This window comes from Gopherus evgoodei, chromosome 15 (assembly GCF_007399415.2).
Source record: "Gopherus evgoodei ecotype Sinaloan lineage chromosome 15, rGopEvg1_v1.p, whole genome shotgun sequence".
NCBI classification, from domain to species: domain Eukaryota; kingdom Metazoa; phylum Chordata; order Testudines; family Testudinidae; genus Gopherus; species Gopherus evgoodei.
Window position 1 is genome coordinate 22,964,853 of NC_044336.1, and position 19,523 is coordinate 22,984,375.

At 41.0% G+C, this 19,523-nt stretch overlaps 1 protein-coding gene across 2 annotated transcripts in view; it reads left to right on the plus strand.

The window, feature by feature from the left end:
• The window catches only part of CEP112 (centrosomal protein 112), a 278,377-nt gene extending 274,440 nt beyond the window's left edge, over positions 1–3,937 (plus strand). Inside the window, exons 27-28 of one of the 2 annotated variants that reach the window (XM_030534468.1) lie at positions 2,080–2,144; positions 3,579–3,937. In XM_030534468.1, coding sequence (XP_030390328.1) covers positions 2,080–2,144; positions 3,579–3,582 — 69 coding nt within the window. In that variant the 3' untranslated portion in view covers positions 3,583–3,937. Of the gene's footprint in view, positions 1–2,079; positions 2,149–3,578 lie in introns of those variants that run through there. The other variant, XM_030534469.1, reaches the window with a different exon arrangement.
• The last annotated feature ends 15,586 nt before the right edge of the window (positions 3,938–19,523 follow it).

Below are 19,523 nucleotides of genomic sequence, written 5' to 3' on the forward strand. Positions count from 1 at the left end.
AGGGTTGTTATAAAGAAAACTGTGATCAATTGTTCTCCATGTCCCCTGAAGGTAGGACAAGAAGTAGTGGGCTTAATCTGAAGCAAGGGAGATGTAGGTTAGATATTAAGAAGAACATCCTAAGTACTGGAATAGAGTACAAAGGGAGGTTGTGGATCCCAAATCTTGGAGTGTTTTAAGAGCAGGTTAGACAACTATCTGGGATGGTCATAGAATCATAGAATATCAGGGTTGGAAGGGACCTCAGGAGGTCATCTAGTCCAACCCTCTGCTCAAAGCAGGACCAATCCCCAACTAAATCATGATAGGTATATTAGATCCTGTCTAAGCGTGAGGGGTGGACTAGATCCTTTCCACCTTACATTTCTTTGATATTATAAATGTATGCTGTATATGGTGGTGATGTGATGTACAAACTCCACTCTGGGGAGCAGAATCCTTCAGGAGCCATTCATGGAATCATTTGAAATGCCAAGACATGCCATATGTTCATGAAATGCCAAAGGTTTTGGGGGGAGGTTTAAACTGGTATCTGAGATGAAAGGAATGAAAGGTTAAACTGGTATCTGAGATGTTAAGAGTTAGTTTTTTCATGCAGAAGTCAACATTTTTTTGGCTCAGATTTATTTGGTAAAATGTTGTTTGAAATGAGATCGTTACTTAAAATCATAAAACTGCTTATAGTTTTTGGTACATACGATATTAAATAGACCCACATCAATTTCCAAGAAACACTTACAAGCTGATATAGATATACATACTCTCCATGTCCATCTCTATCCCTGGAAATGGTAGTTAGTTTAATTTACTTACATTCTCTGTTTATAATGCATAAAGGTTAGTTTATAATAATTTTTGCTATGCATGGAAATTTCCCTTAGCAATGTCTTTCTTTAACAGAAATATGAAATTTCCAAAAGAGAGAGCTTTATACTAAAGGTGACACAAGTTAATAGTTACGATTGCAGATATTTATTTATTGCATGTAAAGGAATTTCCAGTGGTAGTGATATTTATTCTGATTAAAGTCACTGCAGACCAATAAAGGGTTAACGAACTACCAGGATGATCTATTTCCAGTTGATAGTAAAAGGCCATTTGAAAGTATGGTTTACTGTTAACTTTGTCTGGTAGGAAGCATTCCATTGGGACAGATATAAGAATACTTCACCTTACAGTGAGTTTTGTTTTTTAAAATTGAAACTGATATACCCCTGCAGGGCTTCTTTTGGATCAGCAGCATTTCAAAGGACTGAAAGTAACTCCAGACTCCTAAAACTGGGTGTTAATGCAGAAACACGTAGCTGCCGGCTTCATTTGCAGCAATATATGGTAGTCACAAACCATTCAGTAAGCAGGGTTCTCTTCTGAAGCACAGATGTCCTCGTCTTTGAAAATTGTTGAAATTCCAGTTTGAAAACATCAGAAGAGAATGGCAGTGGAATCCTTGCACCTGTCAGGATTATTAATTGTTCCTGGGGGGTGATGGACCAAAAACTGTTAAAAATGAACAAATATTCACTGCTCAGCAAAGTTTTCTAAAACTTTAGTAAAGTTTAAAATGCATTGCCACAATTGTTCACTGCACCCCCCTGTGAGCTCTTTGTAAGCTGTTCTAACATGGTAGTGCTACATAATATAAGCATTAATTCTCTCACACACCATGTGAGAAAGTAGAATATTGTTTTCACCATATTTCAGATGAGCAAACTGAGGTAGAGAAGTGAACTGACTTAGCGTCAGAGCTGGGATTAGAACTCAGGTTCTCAGTCCCATGTTTATTCACATGCTACATTATCCAGCATAGCTCTGAGTCCAAAAAGTTTTTGAGGCTGCCTTGGCTGCTGACTGAGTGGATAGGGTGCAGGATTAATGCTGTGGGTACACAGGCAGGAAAACCACACTAGCAACTTTCGGTCAAGCATCATGCTTAAATCCAGCTCGCGACCAAGGTGCTATTGAGGTTTCACTAGCCAATGTAAACTGGGCTTTAGACAGCGAAGTCAGTCTCTGTGAAACAAGTACCAATCGATTCATTAAAATTTTATACACCACTTTCATATGGGATGTATTTTGTAGGTAAACTTTCTGCAGAAGAGAGCATCTGTCCTACAAGAAGAACTGAACGTGTACCACACCAGAAGGTAAATGAGTATCTTCTCATCAATTTGTACCATTTCACACCTGTGAGTCTCAGCTATTGAAGTTTTACAGCTTAATTAAAATGCTTAAATATGGTTGCAGTTTAAAAAGAACCTTATTTTCAGTAAACAAGCTGTCTTTGAAAAGTTACCTGGCTCTTCTAACCACAATGCTTAGTCAGTACTATTAGAGCAAGATTAGAGAACTTTCAGGTACAATACAAGTCTGGGCTTCGCCTCCATGTTCATGATGAGACAGTGGCACAGTGCACAGCTGCAGGTCTGTGGTGATGCTGCTTTCTTTTAAAGATAGAAGACGATGATGCAATTCTGAATATTACAGCTCACAGTTTCAAAGTACAGGATCTTCATGAGCTTTAGATTTGTTTCAGAGCTGTACACTATGCAAAATAAATGACTACAAGTGTTGCAACAACAATAAAAAGATTCTCTGTGCCCTTAGAGTAAATGATTCACATGGATGATTGGGAAAAAAGAAACTTCCAAGCAAGGTCATTGAGGTTTTTTGTCCTTGTAGGGTTCATTGATAATTGTATATCTCACATCAGGATTTCTGCAAAGAACAGGATGTGCACATATAAACAGCAGATATTTTAATGAAAACCATGTAAGATATAAAAACTAGTCTGAAAATCTGAATCTTGAAAGGACTTTTTAACCTTTTGTGTATTTGTATCTGAGAGTGATGATAAAATATGTACAAGGGTATGTGTGTGTCTGTGTGTGTTCATATTTTCTCCCTGAGATTTTGTATTATAGGAGATATTGTCAGATAAACATATTGATTCAATGTATTCATTTATCCCCAACATACCTCCATTGAGAGCAATGGATTTACACAACAGTGCTTTTGGCCCAAAAGTTTCCACTGAGCCAGTCAGTCTGTGTCTTCACACACAGTACTAGCTGGCTAAGAGATTGGTAATGGTATATAGATCCAGTCATAGGTTTAGATCCAGGTCAATACTGACCAAAAGTTGAGCAACACATTTGAATGTGGCTTATGTGTAATGACTTTAGTGCCATTCTTAATAGAGCAGAAGGGTAGGAAAATTAACTTTACCATTGTATTCCAATGGATATACCAAAGGTTAAACCACATTAGCAGTCCAGTTTGGAGAAGCTGTTCTGTGATTAACAGAGGACCAGGCCAGAATCTTTCACAAGGACACCTTATTTGGGAGGGTGGGAGTAGGGGGGAGTATTATCTTCATACTGATTCATTAGCAGACCCTTCTTGGTTAATGTTGTGCAGTGTTTGGGGATACCTGATAAGCTTTTCCGTGCAGGGACTGACTGTAATATATATGTGTTTAATACGTAGCATAAAGGGGCTAGATCCTGATTCATGCCTATGAGCATTTTCTAATACAAATAATAGTAAGCTATAACTAAGGAGAGCATTTTAATTTTTAGGTAACTGCTGCAGCAGAGGAAATTGTTCAAGTGACAAATGGACCTCTTTCAGCAGGTTTGAAGATTTGGATCTTGTAAATTAATCTGTGAGATCAGTGGCTGTTTTGTTAGCACAGAAAATGTAATTAAGCTCATGAAAGCACATCTGTCCTTCATGCCAGTATTTTTTGAGTTGTATCTTACTTGAATTATTTTTTACCATTATCTTATTACAGATTTACAATTTTGCTATATTAAGTGTGTTTATGTGTGTGCTCAATTTACTTATTGCGCAACTAAATTCCCTCCACTATTGGTTTTGCTATTACTTCCTAATGTCATTTTTATTCAGTTTTATACATGATAAAATCATGTTTCTATTATTATTCAAGATATTTTAAAACATATTTTACCTTGTTTTCATGTTCATATGTTCACATAATATTAAAATATTCTTTTGTACTTTTTTGTTTTGACATTGTTTGTGGTCCCTGAACATTTCATTTGCTGAAATAGTCATGATGTTTGTGAGGGTTTTACATACCATAATGTATTCATGGGGAAAACGCCTGTTCTGACTTTGGAAACTTCACACGTGCTGCCTCCAGTCACTATTCTGATTAATGGCCTTTAACGGCCATCAGTGAGCATTACATGGGCGAGGCAGCCACAGGACAGGGTGCTTTACTATGAAAATGCATTGAATTATATGGTGTATTTTGAAAAGATAAAAGGCAAATAAGAGCCCCTATTCTGCAAAACATATGTGCTTAACTTTAAGTATCTGAGTAGTCCCACTGAAGTCATTGGGGCTACCCATGGGCTTAAACCCTAGCAGGTTCCTAAGTGCTTACAGCAGTGTTTCTCAAACTGGGGTCACCACTTGTTTAGGGAAAGCCCCTGGCAGGCTGGGCCGGTGTGTTTACCTGCACCATCCGCAAGTCCGGCCAATCGCAGCTTCCACTGGCCGCGGATCGCTGCTGCAGGCCAATGGGAGCAGCTGAAAGTGGCGGCCAGTATGTCACTTGGCCCGCGCCGCTTCCAGCAGCTCCCATTGGCCTGGAGCAGCGAACTGCGGCCAGTGGGAGCCACGATCGGCCGAACCTGCGGACAGGGCAGGTAAACAAACTGGCTCAACCTGCCAGGGGCTTTCCCTACACAAGCAGCATCCCAGGTTGGGAAACACTGAATTAGTGATCCCACTGCTTATGGATAAAGGTTCTTCATAGCTCTCAGATAATCAGAGAAGTGATGCAGCAGGTGCCACTAAGCCCTGCCTTGGGTGATGGTGTGTTTTACTAGGAGTGATGTGCCAAGATACATTTAATTTGTTGCGGGTAGAAACATTAAAAACTATTTACTCAAAAGGACATTAATTCAGTTCTTCAGAAGAAATTTCAAGAGTTCACTGAGTTGCAGCTTATGAACTGAGTGGATTAGCTTTTGTAAATTGCATTGTGTTGGGTCTGAGATAGAAGCATCTATTGTGATGAAACCTCTTTTCCCAAGCACTAGTGAAATGAGATGTTTCTGATTATTAGCATGTTGCTAATATTTTTGCACCTATCAGATTAGTTAGGGCTCTTGAAATCAGTGGAGTAGCCAAACTAATGCACATAAGCTCCGTTGCACGTGGATCCCTAAGTTGACTGAATGCAGATCTGAATTTCATTATGTATCAAGGAAATGGGTTGCTAACATCAGTGATGATCTCAACAAACAGTTTAAGAATGAGCGAGAAAAGCAGAGCTTGGTCAATTTGAGTGTTTCAGAATTGAGGTGATCTCCCCTTATGGAGAAAGTACTGTGGAGGCCAACGGTAAACTAAACCAGGTCCTGGGGTTCACACCATAAAATGAATTGCTATAATTTTTAAAACATTTCTTACATTTAAAAAAAGTTGAGGTTTGTGCCTTCCCTGTAATTGGTATATGACCAAGAGGTATCATGCCGGGATGTGATTAACTATCAGGTAACAGTTGGTTTCACTTCTGTAACTCTTACTGCTGACTGGCTAGTCAAGGCCCTCTACCCCAGTTTCACCTGCTAGCAAATGAGTTGTCAGCTGAAAGTGGCTGATTTCACCACACACTTGTAGCAAAGCAGGCTTGATTACGGATGTATTTGTGCACTATTATTTTACTGACTTTTTGCAGTAGAAAGATGACTTTAATTCTGTATAAAAAAATCACACAAATAATTTAAAAAAAAAAAGACATCAAATCATTCACCTGTCGGGAGGGAGTCCTCGCCCTTATCAAGGTGAAACTTTGTTTCACTGCCGCTTACAGTTCTTGTGATACATGTAACAAATGTTTATTTCTCTTAAAGTTAGAAGAAAGGGGATAGAAGCCCCACCCACCATCAAACCCCTTTGCTTTGTTCTACCACAGTGCTTTAATTGTAAGGGTTTGTTTTGTTTTTCTCCAGCATAACGGAGGCTCTTCTGCTACTTGCCTATATCCTATACAAACAACTTTAATGTTTCATGTTGTTTCAAACTGAGAAATAGCTTCGCTCCTAACAGAGAAGACTTACTGTGACCGGAAGAAAATATTTGTGGTCACTAATATCCTGTAATGTTAAAGTTACACTGATTTAAAAAAAAAAAAAAACATATACAGCCCCAGTGATAAGCAGTCTTAATAAAGAATGTAGCAGGGATCTGATTTTTAAAATTATCTTAATGCAAATCACAATTCACTGAAGGCACTAGGCACTAATGAATTTTACTAGGTCTCATTCTGATGGTAGAAAGGGAAGATAGAACATCAAGTATCATATGAAAAAGTTTCAGAACACAAGGTCATTTTAATTCGTACTTTCTTTTTTTTAAAAAGAACTGTCTTTTCTCGGCTTTGATATTTTGTTCAGAAATGTCCTTTCTTTTAAACCTTGTCATAAAGAAGGTTTGCTCTTTAAAGTGCATTATCAAAGAGTGCAGAAATTGCAAGTTGCTGAAACTAAAATGCATGATCAGTTTTAAGTCCACCAGCCAAAGCCCACTTAAAATGAAATGTACTCTTGTGCTGGCGGCTTCTTTGATAAAGCCCGTGAAAGATACAAAGTTGGTCAGTTCAAACCAGGAAAAGAAGATAATTAAGTAAAACTTTTTTTCCTACATTTGAAATTACTTTTATGGATGATAAGCATTGAGGGGACTGATTAAGGGCCCAATCCTGCAAACGTGCTCTCACATGAGAGAGAGAGCAGATAACTTTGTAGGATCAGGCTCCTAAAGAGCAATTACAGAGTCGTTATATGTGAAGTTTGAGACTTTGGAATAACGTATAAGCCGGACCACCAAGTGTGCATTTCAAAATGTCATTTTTATACAATTTGTTGCCACAACATGATCAATATCTTTCATTATAGTGAACCATAACATAAAGGAGTGCAGGTCTTATGTAGTGCACCTGCTTTACCATTTGTGACTATTTCAGATTCCCCTCTTTCTCTTGATGCACGTTTTACCCTATAAACTGCTACACTTGGTTACCAGGTTTTGGGTGCTTTTCTAGTTTCAAGGGGACACTGATAAAATATGGGGGAATGGAGAATTTTCTTTGACTTCTCATAATTCTATTATTCACAACAAAGGAACTTGAATTTTCATTTGACATGTTTATACTCAAAATCTTTGAAATAATCAAAGGGATATTAACAATCAGAGAACAGGTGATGGAATACCATCATACAGACCAATTTATTTCTACCGAGAGCCATTAATGAGCCACTCTCTACAAATAAGTGCCGCATTGTACGCTACGATAGCACATGCTGATCAGTTCTTTAGCCATTGGCATTAAAGGCTTGGGGCCTGGGTTCTTATCTCTCTTACTCTAGTGTAAATCAGAAGTAACTCCGTTAAAACTCAGTGGAGGTACACTTAAAATGGTGTAAGTGTAAACTATCAGAATCAGGCCTGAGGCCTTCATTAGTTACACTTCAGCATTATAAACTGCTTAGTCTTCCTACCTCTCCACTTCCCAACATCTATTGAACTTTTTACTGTTGGTAGCATATATATATATATATATATATATATATATATATATATATATATATATATATATATATATATATATATATATAACATTGAAGCTGGGATTTTCAAAGGGAGTAGAGTAGCGAGACCACATTGATTTTCAGTGGGATTTAGGCACTTGGAAATGGTAGCCTAAAACAATATTATCTATAGAAAAGGGCCTCTTCTTAGGTTCTAGCAGCCTAGAACTCAATGGGAGGGGAAGAATATAAATTTAAAATGTGAGCTGATGCATCAGAATCGACATGGAAGATTTGTATTATTGTACAGGGCTAAAACCAAGCAAATATACATGTCCGTGCTCATGGAATGGGTTAAGTGATAGGATAGTTATGTCCCACACTTGGTCGATAGGTTAAACTTGCAGCATTTTTAACTTACTAGCTTCTATTTCTCAGGTTTGCTCACTAAGGATCAAATTCTGCTCCCACTGATTTTGATATATAACTACCGCTACTTCAGTGGGAGCCAGATTTAGGCTTATTCAAGCAAAACTGCCCCCGAACTCCAATCAGTCAAGCTTTGCCTAAGAAAAGTTTTCAAGATCATGACCCAAGATGAAATTCTGGCTCCACTGAATTCAATAAGAGTTTTGTCATTGACTTCAGTGGAGCTAGGACTTCACCCCCTGTTGGTTAATCTGGGGCCAGTTCCATCCCATCCCTTTTGATATCCACTGTCCTTTCTTTTCACCTTTCTCTCGTTCCCTTTCCTGCATAATTGGAAATGGCCTACAGCTGTATATGACTTCAGACAGTGGAATTTTGATGGTTACTTTTATGACAGGTTCTTTTATTTAACTAGTGGGGAAATCAAAGATACACAGAGGGCATTTGTGAAGGAAGGTATGTCCCTAAACATCATGTTTCCCACAGAAGTGTGATCTAGTCAAGATATCTAGAAGAGGATTCCTAATTCTGTAAGAAATCTGTCATTGAGAAAGTGATCCTGAGCCTATAAAGAATATTACTTAATATCTTTGTCCTTTACCATGGAACAATGCAGTGGGACTAGAGCTCCCCAATGTTATGAATAAGCTATATTTTATTGGACTTATTTCATTGTCCTTTAGCTTTTATAAGGAAAGAAAATTAGTCTGGAGACAGTGGATTACTGTCAAAAGTAATCCTTAATTTTTTATTTATTAATTTGTTTGTTTGTTTTGAGAAACTGTATTCCTCTCCACCACTACTTCAACAGGCGGGAAATCCTCTGCGCAGGAAAATGCAATGTAAAATGCATAGGGTTACAGCAGGGTGTGCTCTAATACCTAAAATCAAGAACTCAACACAGCAGCTACATTGCAGATATCCACACTTGTATCTCAAGGACCAAGGAAATCAGTCAAGATTATGCATTAGGATAAAATTTTCCTATATACTTTATATTGTACTACAATCCCTTCATTGTCTTTGGGGCTGCATATACTAAGGGTTCCAAATAGCACGATAACTGGACTGATTGATTAATGGTTACTCTGAAGGGCAGAAGCTTGGCCCAGCTGAAGACCCATAAGAGTTTTAACATGAACTTCAATGGACCAAGGAGCAAAACCTACAACACACAAATTGGACTTCATAACTGACCAGTTTGGTTTCTTGACACTGAAACCCATTATCTCTGCATAAAATGGAATGAAGTTCCTTTCTTCAAATAGGGCTTCCTGGAACAAGGAAATAAGCCAGAGGGTTTATAAGAGAATGAATGGGGGGAGGGGCTCATGTTTGTTAGAAAGTTAATGGGCCCATTTCTATTTCATGAATACACACTCTCAAAAAAGTTGGAGCCTGAATCTTTAGTAGGGCTGTGTTTAATTGTATTCAGGAATATCCTTACATCTTCTGGCATTTATTTGGGACACTCACTTGTCTTTTGCTAATTTGGTTAGTTGGTGTTGAATGAGCTGACATTTCAATACAGATGTGAATCCATAGGTCAGTGGAAAAATATTCTAAGCGGGCCTCTCTTAAATATATACATAAGACTGGGCTCCCTCCCCCCTTCTCCCCAGGATAGTAGATGGTACTTACTTTTCCAAAACTGGTTTTATAGGTAGGAGTGGTCTTGTGTTTAAGGCACAGAACTGAGAGAGCAGAATCCTGTTCCGAACTGCCGTAGACTCAGTCAGCATGTTGTTTCAACGTGAGAACAGTCGTTTCTTCCAAGAGATTGAGAGGCTAAGTAATGTTTATAGAGCACATTAAGACCTTCAGATGGAAAGAAGATAGAAGTGCTAAATTTTACATGTGTGTGTGCACTTACATATGTAAATAAATTAGCATAATCACTGCTCCTATCCCAAGCTTTGAGTGCATAAAGAATGGAATATTGTGCTTTCAAAGATTACAAACTCCCTTTGATCCAATGCCAACATTAAAGTGCTCTCCAGCCCACAAAGCCTGAGATCTCCCTTCCCCCACCACACCTCACCTCACTCCTCTCCTAAGGAAGTAGATTTTTAGACAGGTTTTGCTCTAAAGGGGGTAATAAGTTTTAGGGCACCCTCCACTAAGAATGCCTCATGCCCCAGACTAATAGAGGGATCTCGTGGATCAGTAGCTGGTTAAAAGGAAACAAAGGAAGGAATAAATGGTCAGTTTTCACAGTGGAGAGGTAAACAGCAGGAAGGATCTGTAGTGGGACCAGTGCTGTTCAGGTAAATAGTGATGTGGACAGTTTGCAGATGATACAAAATTACTCAAGATAGTTAAGTCCAAAGCTGATTGTGAAGAATTACAAAGGGATCTCACAAAACTGGGTGACTGGGCAACAAAATGGAAAACATAATATACATACAAAGGATTGGGTCTAAATGAGCTGTTGCCATTCAAGAAAGTCATTGTGGCTAGTTTTCTGAAAACACCTGCTCAACGTACAGCAGCAGTCCACAAAACTAAGAAAATGTTCAGAACCGTTAGGAAAAGGATAGATAATAAGACAGAAACTATCATAATGCCACCATATAAATCCATGTTACACTCACACCTTGAATTCTGCATGGAGATCTGGTAGCCCCATCTCGAAAAAGATATATTAGAATTTGGAAAAGTACAGAGCAGGACAAGAATGATTAGGGGCATGGAACAGCTTCCATATGATAAGAGAGTAAGAAGACTGAAACTATGCAGCTTAGAAAAGAGACAACTAAGGGGGAATATGATAGAAGTCTGTAAAATCACAAATGGTGTGGAGAAAGCAAATAGGGAAGTTATTTGTGAAGGGGCAAATAACAAAGAACCAAGAGTCACCCAATTAAATTAATAGTCAGCAGGTTTAAAACAAACATAAGGAAGTACTTCTTCACACAATGCACAGTCTTAGCCTGTGGAACTCATTGTCAGGGGAAGTTGTGAAGGCCAAAGGTATAACTGGGTTTAAAAAAGAATTAGATACGTTCCTGGACACTAGGTCCATCAATGGCTGTTAGCCAAGATGGTCAGAGATGCAACCCCATGTTCTGGATATTCCAAAACCTCTGACTATCAGAAGCTGCAACTGGATGACAGGGAATGGATCACTTGATGAATTGCCCTGTTCTGTTCATTCCCTCTGAAGTATCTAGCACTGGCCACTGTTGAAAGACCGGATACTGGGCTAGATGGACCCTTGGTCTGACCCAGTATGGCTGTTTTTATGTTCTTACTGTTCCAGCTGAGCTCAGCCACCTGTTCACTTTTGCAATACATATACTTACTATGGCTACTGTACAGAAGTTTGAGGAGATAGCGTGGAGATGTTTCCCTTCTTTGTTTCCTTGTTCCATGGAAACCCTGAGCTCAGGGCCGGCGCTTCCATTTAGGCAGCCTAGGGCGCCAGGATTATTGGTGGGTGGCATTTTGCCAGAGGGGGTGGCAGGTGGCTCCGGTTGACCTGCCGCAGTGGTGTCTGCAGAGGGTCCGCTGGTCCGTGGCTCTGATGGTGCTGCCGCAGTCGTGCCTGCAGACGGTCGGCTGCTCCCGCGGCTCCGGTGGACCTCCCGCAGGCATGACTGCGGCAGCTCCACCAGAGCCGCAGGACCAGGGCACGGGACGGCGAAATTACCGTGCGCCTAGGGCGCTAAAACCCCTAGCGCCAGTCCTGCCTGGGCTGGAAGAGCAGGAGAACTGCAGGTCAGGACACATGCATCAGTACTGTCACATGAGGGCTCAGGCCTGGAATAGCAGAGGGTGTTGTGGGCTGGGGTCAAGCTGCACTGCTGAAGTAGAGTGAGGAAGTTTGAACTGTAATTTCCTAAGTACTATGCTTAGCTCTAATCAATATTACTTGTCTGTTAGTAGAAGGGGATGGTCCAGTCATTAGGAAGCTTATCTGGGACTTGGGAAACCTGAATTCAAGGCCCTGCTCAGTCCCAGAATTGCTGTGTGACCATGGGCATGTCACAGTCACTCTGTGCCTCAGTTCCCCCTCTGTACATTGGGGATAATAGCACTGGGAATTTGCGGACATTCACACCTGTGTTTGGTGTTCAGATAAATACCAAACTGCCACCATGTGAATTTTAAAAATGAATGAATGAAACAAATCTGCAGACAAATGTTTCAGCTAAATGCCTTCTTCATGTCTTCTTCTAAGTGTTCTGAACGCCAAAGGAGGTACGTCGCCAAAACATTTAACTACAGAATGGCTTGCTGCATTGCTAGAAACCTGTTCCTCAGTTGGCTCATTGAAAGATAAAGGTCATGGAGGGCACAGTATCTAAATCAGATAAAAACTCAGGGTATGTCACACTGTATTTTAAAACCAGTGACTCTGAGAGCGAGTCTTTACCCTCAGGCACATGTGGCTCCCACTCAGGCACTAAAAACAGCTGTGTAGATGTTTAGGCTCGGACTCTGAAGCCCAGGGAAGGGGTGGGTCAGTAGGACCCGGGTTTTGAGACTTGCTACCTTAGGTTTTAAAAAGCAGTGTAGGCATATCTTCAGAAAGCTCCGCTTACTGATAATTTATTTCTTCTAGCATGATTGCCTGTATTGTCTCAAAACTGTCAATCTGTGTTAAAGAGTTAGTATTTTATAGTGTCAAAGCCCCTGTTAATTTTGTATAGAGTTGCAATGAGACCACTAGTTAAAAGCAGCTATGAGTGAAGTTCAAAAACTTCTATGATTGAGTTCAAAGGCTTCACCAAAGCTTATATGGATTTATCCAAACCCCACACAGAGTCTAAATCCAAGTGGAATTTTCACAAAATCAGGCTTTTTTTGAATGATTCCCAGCACATCCCTTGTGTGCCTATGCCAGAAGTAATGAAAGAACAGTCTTTCGTTTTCTCAGCTGTCAGGTCAGTAGAGTCAATTCTCAGAAACTCTGAGCAACATTAGTCTGAAGTTCCGTGACACGGAGCACAAAGCATCAAAACCCAGCACCAATTAGGATACAAACAGTAGACAGTTCCGCACAACTAAAGATTTCCCAAGAGGAAACAGAAGTTACCGAAAGATTAAATGAAATGCTCCACCCCAGCTATAAGGTAACGAGGTGGTAAAAGAAGCTACAAAGAGCACTCAGTCAATGGCAGAATTAGAGGGCCAAGAACCTCATTGTCGGGTAATTGTGCAGTGTGTGCTTTTCCTCTTTTTTAATTCCAATTAACAGTATGAAAGTTGTGAGGTGGGTCCTATTAGTCAGACATGAAAGCTCACCACAAAGATGGAGCGCTGATAGAAGCCAGCAGAGCAAGCCTGGCAGCCTTGTCATGAGTCTTTTGGGAACCCTCACGGAAATGGTTTTGAAATTCCAGTCCTCCACTAATAGTGCAATCAGCACCAATTTGCAACTTACCCAGAGAAGCCAAATTAATCAACAGTTTTTGGGAAACTATCCCTGGGAACTCCATGGAGTGAAAGTTTGATTTCATTTTTTCTTTCTTTCTCCCCCCTATCTCTTCCGATGGGAAGCAGGGTAGAGGAAGCCAGTTGTATCCCAGCATTCAATGTGTCTCTCCTCTCCTCGCCATCCTCTCTCTTTAGGGTGACCAGGTGTCCTGATTTTATAGGGACAGTCCCAATATTTGGGACTTTGCCTTATATAGGTGCCTATTACCCCCCACTCCCATCCCAATTTTTCACATTTGCTGTCTGGTCACCCTGCCTCTCTTGCTTATATCTTATCTGCTTTCGGCAGCTCTGTGCACTAGGGGCCTGATCCAAAACTCTGTGAAGTCAATGAGACACTTTCCGTTGACTTAAATGGGCTTTGGATCAGGCCCCAAGAGCTCCATTTGGTTTGGGAAGCACCTTCTTAAAAGGGGACAGTCCAGTTTATTGAAGAAGTCACTCCCAGAGAAGGGTGTATGCTAATTCAGAGGTTGCACTACTGCCCTATTTGATAGATTGTATTTCCTAAATGGACAACCTAGCCTAATTCTCAATTACTGAGGGACAATCTCCACTCATTTTGCTTTCCACAACCAAATCTCTGTACAACTTCTCATGAGTGACGTACCCGAATACTTGGATGCTAATATCTAAACTGTATTCTTACATTTATTCACCTAAATTTGGGTTATTGCTGATTATGTCCTCCCTGTATCATATGATTTTTAAAAACAAATTCTACTTGTGAATAATCTAAGCACTATACCCAGATGAACAGACACTTTTTTCTCAACCTACGTATTACATTAGCTTGATTAAAATGTTCAGTTCTGAGCCTAGTAGTGGGCAGTTGATATTCGCTCTGGAAGAGAAAGTTGCCGCAGATAATGGCTTTGTCTACACTACAAATGCTTTGCTAGTATAGCTATACCAGCAGAGCCCCCTACTGTGGATGGAGCTTATGCCAACAGATGGAGTTTTTCTGTCAGCATAGTAACACCTCTTCCCAATCATACCTGCATCTACATTGGGGGGGTTGTGTAGCTGTGGCCGCTAGAGAGGGTGGTTTTTTTCACATTCCTCACTGACATAGCTGTGCCAACAAAACATTGTAATGTAGACCTGGCCCGAGGCTGCTTAAAACTATCCTTCTAACTTTAAAAGGTCACCTCTCCAGCAGAGTGATTTCCAGTGAACAATACTGAATCCTTGTAAAATGTATAATTAAAATGTTAAGGCCCCGGGACTGTATGGGGTTTGTTTATATACACAGTGGACACTCCATGCAATCTCCCTTATTGTCCTCTTTGTTTGGCTTCATTCTCACTTGCATGCTGTGACGATATTGTGTCATAAAAGTCACACAAACGCTGTGTCTTGTGCAGAGTCTGGACGAAGGAATCGTATTTACAACCCTCCACTCTTCGTCACACAAGACCAAGGGGATGCTGACATTTGCTTCATGCCAGGCTGATCCTTTCACCACTCACTCCAAAGAAGAAAAGCAAATTCATTGAAACTTAGTTCAATGGCATGTACTTCACTCCAGCGTTCATCAGATCGAGCCTGCTGCTTTCTGTTCTAAGCACATGCACCTCTAACTCTCTTGTAAGATGAGCTTTTCAAACACAAGATAGTAGGCTAATCCTTCTGGCTGGTATCAGACACAGAAGTGCACGCCCCTATAACAACACTGCTTTCTGTTTAGCTGGGAGTCACATATGCTCTAGAGTGGCATCTCTTTTGTGGCTGTATTTAAACAGCATTAAAACCAAGTATCCATATCACAGAATCCATCGCCACTGTTGGCACAAACCAGCCCTCCTGTTACTGAAATTTCAGATCAGAGAGTGGGGATTTGAACGGGCGATTGAAACGGAGCTACCCTCTGAACCACAGAGCATGGTCCTGTGAGGAAGTTTACACTGCCTCTGTCCATGTTCCTGGATAAAGAGAGCTTCAGTTTCCAGGGCCATCAGCCTCAGCACTTCTATTTTATAAACAACTTTTACAAAACACCCATTTTCACATATTTTTTTAAGCCATTCATTATGGTTAGAGTGTCCCCTGGCACCTCCTTTGGAGCCATTCTGCAGATCTTTTACATGATACTTCCTGACAGCTCTTTCGAAGGCATAAACTATCCCATTAATCAGCATTGTTACAGTTTGTAATACAAATACTTTGGGGGTTATAAAAACAATGAGCACCTGCAGAATCATGGGCTCTCCCTCTCCCCCACCCCATAACAGTGAAAGTGGGGACTAACTGTTTCGGAGCCTGGAAACTAAAAATAGCAGGATGAACAGGCTTGAATCTAACGGGGCATCTTTGGCCCCCAATTGAGCAAAGCACATAGCCACATGCTTAACCTTAAGTCTGTGCATAAATCCATCCCTGTTCGGGAAAGCACTTAGCTATGTGCTTAAGTGCTTTGCTGCATTGGGACTTTAGAGGGGTTCTGAATCTAGTGCTGAATTTTGTGACTGGCCCGCTGCTTTTATATGAGGATAAACTAGAGCCCGTCTATGCTCCCATCATTTCTCTCTTAAAGTTAAATGAATCCTCCTCCAAGTAACCACATTCTGCATGTCTATAGCACCTTCCCTCCTGGGAGATCCTAAAGCACATCACAAAATACATACATACAGACTGCAGAGGTCAAGCCCACTGAGATCTGGGCAGCTACCTATGGACATCCAGGAGGTGTCAGAACCATCAGAAGCTTCACAGGCTGGAGACCCTGGGAGGGCCCCGAGAATGGTGGACTGGAAGACGTGGTAGGAAGCAGCCCTGGGAAAATAGCTAGTGATCTGGTCATAGGACCATGAACTACGTCACTGTGCTTCAGTTGGATCCCCGCTGACCCACTAGTGAGTACACTTGCCGCTGACAGGACCCTGGGCTGGGACCTGGTGGAGTAAGGAGGGCCCAGTTCCCCTACCCTGGCCAACACCACCCTTGGGTGGTGGCCCATCCCCCTCTAGCCATTAAGTCAACAGTCTGGTGAGAGAGGCTAGCCATATTGACTTTGGCATTAGGCCACACAGCCCTTTGAGGAATGGCAGCCATGTTGACTCTGGCCACTAGGCCTTATGGTCGGGTGAACTTAGCCGTGGGGCTATAACACCCCTTTCCCCTCCCCAAAAGGGAGGGCTGAGGTGTACTTACCCCACAGCAAGGATCCCATCTGTTAAAAATGTAATGTAGTGTTGGGCTGACCAGGGTTTTCCCACAACCGAGGCCCAATCCTGCAACCAGTCAATGGGAGGCTGTACAGGTGGGAACAATATCACTCATACATGTATTGATAGGACTGGACTCATGCTTTGGTTTTGCCTACACGTTGATGGGATCAAACTGCGTTTAACTTTTTATAGGGAACCAATAGGGTCTGTAGCACATCTTCCCCAACATGCCTGTGGTGTGGTTTGGTGATATCTCCGCAGGCAGCACTGTCATAAACAGATAGCTAAGGGTTAATGTCTCTTCCACCTGAAGCACCTGATCAGAGGACCAATCAGGAAACCGGATTTTTTCAACTCTGGGTGGAGGGAAGTTTGTGTCTGAGTCTTTTGTTTTCGGTCTGCCTGCTTTCTCTGAGCTTTGGAGAAGTAGTTCTGTTTTCTAATCTTCTGTTTCTAAGTGTAAGGACAAAGAGATCAGATAGTAAGTTATATGGTTTCTTTTCTTTGGTATTTGCATGAATATAAGTGCTGGAGTGCTTTGATTTGTATTCTTTTTGAATAAGGCTGTTTATTCAATCTTCTTTTAAGCAATCGACCCTGTGTTGTGTCACCTTAATACAGAGAGACCATTTGTATGTATTTTTTCTTTCTTTTTATATAAAGCTTTCTTTTAAGACCTGTTGGAGTTTTTCTTTACTTCAGGGAAATTGAGTCTGTACTCACCAGGGAATTGGTGGGAGGAAGAAATCAGGGGAAATCTGTGTGCGTTGGATTTGCTAGCCTGATTTTGCATTCCCTCTGGGTGAATAGGAAAGTACTTTTTGTTTCCAGGACTGGGAACAGAGAGGAGGAGTCACTCTGTGTAGTTTCACAGAGCTTGTGTCTGTGTATCTCTCCAGGAGCACCTGGAGGGGGGAAGGGAAACAGGATTATTTCCCTTTGTTGTGAGACTCAAGGGATTTGGGTCTTGGGGTCCCCAGGGAAGGTTTTTCAGGGGGACCAGAGTGCCCCAAAACACTCTAATTTTTTGGGTGGTGGCAGCAAGTACCAGGTCCAAACTGGTAGCTAAGCTTGGAGGTTTTCATGCTAACCCCCATAATTTGGACGCTAAGGTCCAAATCTGGGACTAAGGTTATGATAAGCACCAAACCATGTTATAAAATTGACGCACACAATCTTGTCCTGTGTGGCCCAAGACAGTTGCAGCTGTAGTGTAGATGGGACCACTGAAGCAGCACTCACAGTGTTAAGCAAATTGACTAAACCCATCACTGCCTGGCACATTAACCCTACTGAAAAGATCCAAACAACTAGCAAGTTGGCATGATGCCCTCTTAACAGATGGGTTTGAGCAGCCAGAGACCATGTGTGAGCATTAAATTTGTGTGTTTGTTAGGGGTAGGATTCCCATCTGGAAATGTCCAAATGGTTGCCCACTCTAGGCTGACATGCCTAAGGATACAGGGTTGTGCTGTCCCTAATTCATCTCGCGGCTGGATTGCTTTTCAGACTTAAAAACTAGAACCTTCAGCTGCGGAAGGAAAGGTCTTTGATCTGGCTGAGTCTCTGAAAGGTGCATATTTTTACTGAAAAGTATTTGCTTGGTTATTAAACATGTATTAGAGCAGGATCCAAACTGCTGGGAGATTTGGAGTGGTAGGGCCCCTGCCTCACACTGCTGCTGTTGCAGAAGATGCTGGTTTTGAGCCAGATGGTCATTGTGTGGAACAAGTTTGAGAAATGCCAAACTGAAATTGAAAACCTTATTTTGAAATGCAAGGAATAGGAACTTTCAGAATGTTGGCTGCAAAACAGACTGGAAGTACAGGTCTTCAGCTTCTTTTTAATTTACAACAATAATCCCTAAGTAATTTAGAATGGTAACCTGAATTTCATATATATAAAGACAGTGGAATATCCCTCAAGGGAAGTGATGGAAGCTTAGATTCATAGAATTTTAAACCAAAAATGGGCCATTGTGAACATCTAGGCTGACCTCCTGCATAACACAGGGCATAGAACTTTCCTGTATTTATTCTTGCTTCAAGTCCAATATCTGTAGTTGGAACAAGAGTGCATATTTTAGAAAAAACGTCACATCTTGATTTTAAAATTGCCAGTGATGGAGAATCCACCGCAACTCCAGCTAAGTTGTTCCAATGGTTAATTACCTTCATGGCTGAAAATTTGCACCTCATTTCTAGTCTGAATTTGTCTAGCTTCAACTTCCAGCCATTGGATCTTGTTATACTTTTGTCTGCTATTTTGAAGATCCCTCTGTTGTTAAATTTCTGATCCCTCTGTAGGTTCTTATAGACTGTGATCAAATCATCCCTTAACATTCCCTTTGATAAACTAAATCGAATTAGCGCCTCCAGTCTCTCACTATATAAAGCATGCTTTCCAATCTTTTAATTACACTTGCGGCTCTTCTCTGAACTCTTTCTAGTTTTTCAACATCTTTCTTGCATTGTGGATACGAGAACTGACCACTGAATTCCAGAAGCGGTCACACCAGTGTCAGTGTAACGCTGTTGCAAAAAAAAGCAAACATCATTCTGGGATGTATTAGCAGGAGTGTTGTAAGCAAGACACGAGAAGTAATTCTTCCTCTCTACTCTGCACTGATTAGGCCTCAGCTCGACTATTCTGTCCAGTTCTGGGTTCCACATATCAGTAAAGATGTGGACAAATTGGAGAAAGTAAAGAGAAGAGCAACAAAAATTATTAAACGTTTTGAAAATATGACCTATGAGGGAAGATTGAAAAAAATGGGTTTGTTTAAACTAGAGAAAAGAAAACTGAGAGGGGACATGATAACAGTTTTCAAGTACGTAAAAGGTTGTTACAAGGATGAGGGAGAAAAAATTGTTCTCCTCAACCTCTGAGGATAGAATAAGAAGCAATGGGCTTAAAT